At 44.5% G+C, this 3,680-nt stretch overlaps 1 protein-coding gene across 1 annotated transcript in view; it reads left to right on the forward strand.

Annotated features, from left to right (window-relative positions):
• The first annotated feature begins 1,294 nt into the window (after window positions 1-1,294).
• The window catches only part of mtss1 (MTSS I-BAR domain containing 1), a 37,877-nt gene continuing 35,491 nt past the window's right edge, over window positions 1,295-3,680 (forward strand). Inside the window, exon 1 of the mRNA XM_017305021.1 lies at window positions 1,295-2,055. Coding sequence (XP_017160510.1) covers window positions 1,984-2,055 — 72 coding nt within the window. The 5' untranslated portion in view covers window positions 1,295-1,983. The remainder of the gene's footprint in view (window positions 2,056-3,680) is intronic.

The raw sequence follows: 3,680 nt of genomic DNA on the forward strand, positions 1-3,680 counted from the left end.
CATCCATCCATCCATCCATCCATCCATCCATCCATCCATCCATCCATCATCCATCCATCCATCCATCCATCCATCCATCCATCCATCCATCCATCCATTTTCTGGTCAGGAGATGCTGGTAACGTTTCGGGCGAGATGCGGGTCACCTGGACAGGTGGCCAGTCTGTCACATGAATTATGCATATTTATAATAACTTTAATGCAAAGTACACATAAAAATGGTTCTTTAAGACGTGTAGTCATTGTATATCAGAAGCAGAAGATATTTGAGTTTTTGTTTAAATATTATTCTCCTGAATTTACCTTCAAACTGTGTGGGCGGGGCTAACGTGTGATTGGCCCACAGCAGAGCTAGTGAGAGGTGAACCAATCAAATATCAGGAATATTTTCAAATTTTCAGTTATATTTTAAATAATCGGATTATTGCACAGGAAATATGAAATGATTTAAATATAAATTGTGGTAACATATAAGAAACATCCATTTGGATCAAAGAAATATGTTATTTCATTTAATTAATAAATAAGATTGTTTACTGAATTACAACTAGTATAAAACTGATGTAAACAACAACTGATGATGAAAATGTTAGCTGTTTTGATGCTGGGTTCGTTTGAACATCAGCTGCTGACTTGATGGCCTGCAGAGATTTTCACATATTTGTTAAACTATATTCTGTATTATATACTGTATTCGTGCACAAACAGTTTCCCGCATATTAAACTTTGAAGTAGAACATATTTCAGCCCGTTTGAAAGTCCTGACTCTGTGGAAAAACCTTTTGTTTTGGTAACTTTCCTGATCCTCCGTGGCTCCGCCCCCTGGACGCAAAACAAACAAACTGCCACCTCGCACCGCGGACAGGAAGTCCCAAGGCTTTCAAAGTAAATGTACCACTTTTTTAATTTTACTAGTTGTGAAGCTAATATATAACTCATAATCCTAGGGGTATCACACAAAAACAGGACAGAATTTTCCTGAATTTTCCTCTCATACTGTACTTTACAATACACTAAGTTATCTTATTTCTTCTTTAAAGCCCTGTCTGGCTGGGGATGCAGTGAAGTGGCCAAACGTTTTTCTACAGTGTTTCTTCAGTTCAAACACTGATTGGCTAGTTTTATCTGCGCTGCTTTTCTTTCGTAATTTTTAGTTATATTTGTGGGTCGTCAATTTGCATCATCTATCTTTCTGTCTATCTAATTTTATGTCAGTTGCTTGTGGTTCACTGTAGGCTTTTATTTTGAAACCCCCCACCGGATGTGGTGCTTGTAAACGCGAGTGCCTTGACGGAGTCTCCGGGAGAATCTCGTTCAGTTCAGGTTAGGACTCCTGTTGGAGCAGCCGGAGGGACGCGGCCGCTTCTGTCGACCAACATTCTCTGGAAAATAAATGATCCCGCCGCTGTCCTGGACTCAAACACAGTCGGCTGTAGAGTCCCGCCGGATCGCAGAGAGGATCCCGGACCGGTGAATCCGGTCGCCGTGATTGATCCGGATCGAACCGTGCGTTCGGACGCGTCACGCGAGTGCGTGTTCCGTTCGGACTCGCGCACAGTCACAGGTTGCTAGCGGAGTTTATGCTAACCGAGGCTAGCAGAGTTAGCGGGGCTTAAGAGCCGCTTCTCCCGGTTTCTGGGACTGTTACCCGCCAGGGCCAACCGCAGAAACCCGGTCAGACTTTCCCGGAGAGTGCTGGAGTCTCTAGCCACGATGTGTTGTTGTTCCGGGCGTTTATCCAGCTGGCCGCCCGGTAGCATCGGATGAGTGCAGCCCAACGGCAGTTGGTGTTTTTTCCTCCGTTTGTTTAAAAGCTGGACTTTGGCTCCTGAGTTGCAACCCAGTCGCCTCTGCTGGATAAAAAACGGCGATTTGACTCTATTGGAGCGGGATTAAAAACGCCTTTTCCTGTTTGCTTGCTTTTACTGGAAGAGTAGAAGAAAAGTTTAGTGTTTGGAGTATTTTTCCGGAGCGTGTGGAAAAATGGATGCGGGTGTAGAGAAGGAATGCGGCGCCTTGGGAGGACTTTTCCAGCTCATCATGAGCGACATGAAGGTAATTATGCTCTTCATCACACATCTTCCTCTGTTCACGAAGCCAGTGTTCAGTTATCGATTATTCTGATCATTTACATTCTGCAGATTTTCCATTTAGCTGCTCAAGTTTTATGCAATAGTAGAAATACATTAAAATATACAAACTACTCAATTCTTTTTTTAAATAAGAAAATAAACATTTTATTGCCTAAACTGCAACACTAACATTACTTTAGTGAATTAATTGGAGCAAAATGTTCATCTAAAGGCCACCAGAGCCAACAAAACCTTTTTTAAAGGTTTTTACTGGAAAACGGCCATCAGGGAGGCTGGATTGGGATTTACCAGCTGACAACAGTCAGTCAGTCAGTCAGTCAGTCAGTCAGTCAGTCGTTCAGTCAGTCAGTCAGTCAGTCAGTCAGTCAGTCGGTTGTCCATGTTGGAAGCCGTGACCCGTTTGGCTGCTTCCTCCAGGTTGGGAAATGTCGGGTTTCCAGTTGAATCTGAACGTTTCTTCCTCCCACGGATGAGTTGGACTCACTGGAGCGAGTCGGTTCGGATCCAACACACCAGAACCAGAATCGCTCTGACTCACTCCCCTTCTGATGGCTTAAGTTCCTGCAAATCAACAGATCGCCACATTTAGTTAGGATACATAGATCTGAACTTATTGCAGATTTTCCAGAACGTTGGTCCAACATGTTGGGCTAAAGTGATGATTTTTCCCAAACGGGTTTCCTTAAAGTGATTGTTAGTGTTTTAGTGACTGACGTCCTGTTTCACAGCGTTCCTGGACCTGGTCCCTGTTGGGGGAGGTTCTGGTCCAGTAGCTCTGCTGGTCCTTTGTCTTGGTCACGCAAAGATAAAGGAGTTTCCAGTTTGTTCCCAACTCGTCTGATTTGTTGAGCAAACCACAGGCGATGACTCAATCAGAACCAGAACCAGAACCTCGTGTAGCAGAGGATCCTGTGATGATGAAATATGGAGCATGACTTCAGGTCCGGTTCCTCTGAATCAAACCAGGCCTGTGCTGGGAGGAAGACGAGCGATGAAGAGTTGCAGTCGTGTTCTCGCCCTCTGCTTCAACACTTTGTGTGCAACATGATGAAACCTGCAAACGCAGCAGTGAGTCATCTGTGATAACCAGGAAGAGACCGGCTTCAGTGGTATCCTGGTTCTGGTTCTGACCAGCTGAACTTCCTGCATCAGCTTCTGCTGAGGAGGGAGCTGACTGAGCAGCTGGCTGGCCCAACTCGTGCGGGCCGGGCCGGCGCTGCCCTCTGAGGCCTCAGCAGCGAGTACAGCCTTTAAAATTAATGCTGGAACTGGACAACTTTCTAAATATCCAGAATAAATAAACAAAACCGCAGAAATTACTTTGATCTGGGAGTCGAATGTCTGCAGCTTTTTCCAAAATGTGGGTTTTCAACGATATTAAATTGGTCCATCTCTTTCACAATTGTGGTCCAAATGGTATTAAATGTAGTTATGGAACTAAATTAAAGTTATTGTGTGATTAATTGATTTTTTGCTTTCGGCTCCAGTTTCCTCCAGATTTCAGATCAGCAGCAGGGAAACTTCTAAGGTCCAGCGGGCCAAAGTATGGTGGCCCCACAGGGACAATAGAGCGGCGGATGATGGACC

Source organism: Poecilia reticulata, linkage group LG5 (genome assembly GCF_000633615.1).
Source record: "Poecilia reticulata strain Guanapo linkage group LG5, Guppy_female_1.0+MT, whole genome shotgun sequence".
NCBI lineage: Eukaryota > Metazoa > Chordata > Actinopteri > Cyprinodontiformes > Poeciliidae > Poecilia > Poecilia reticulata.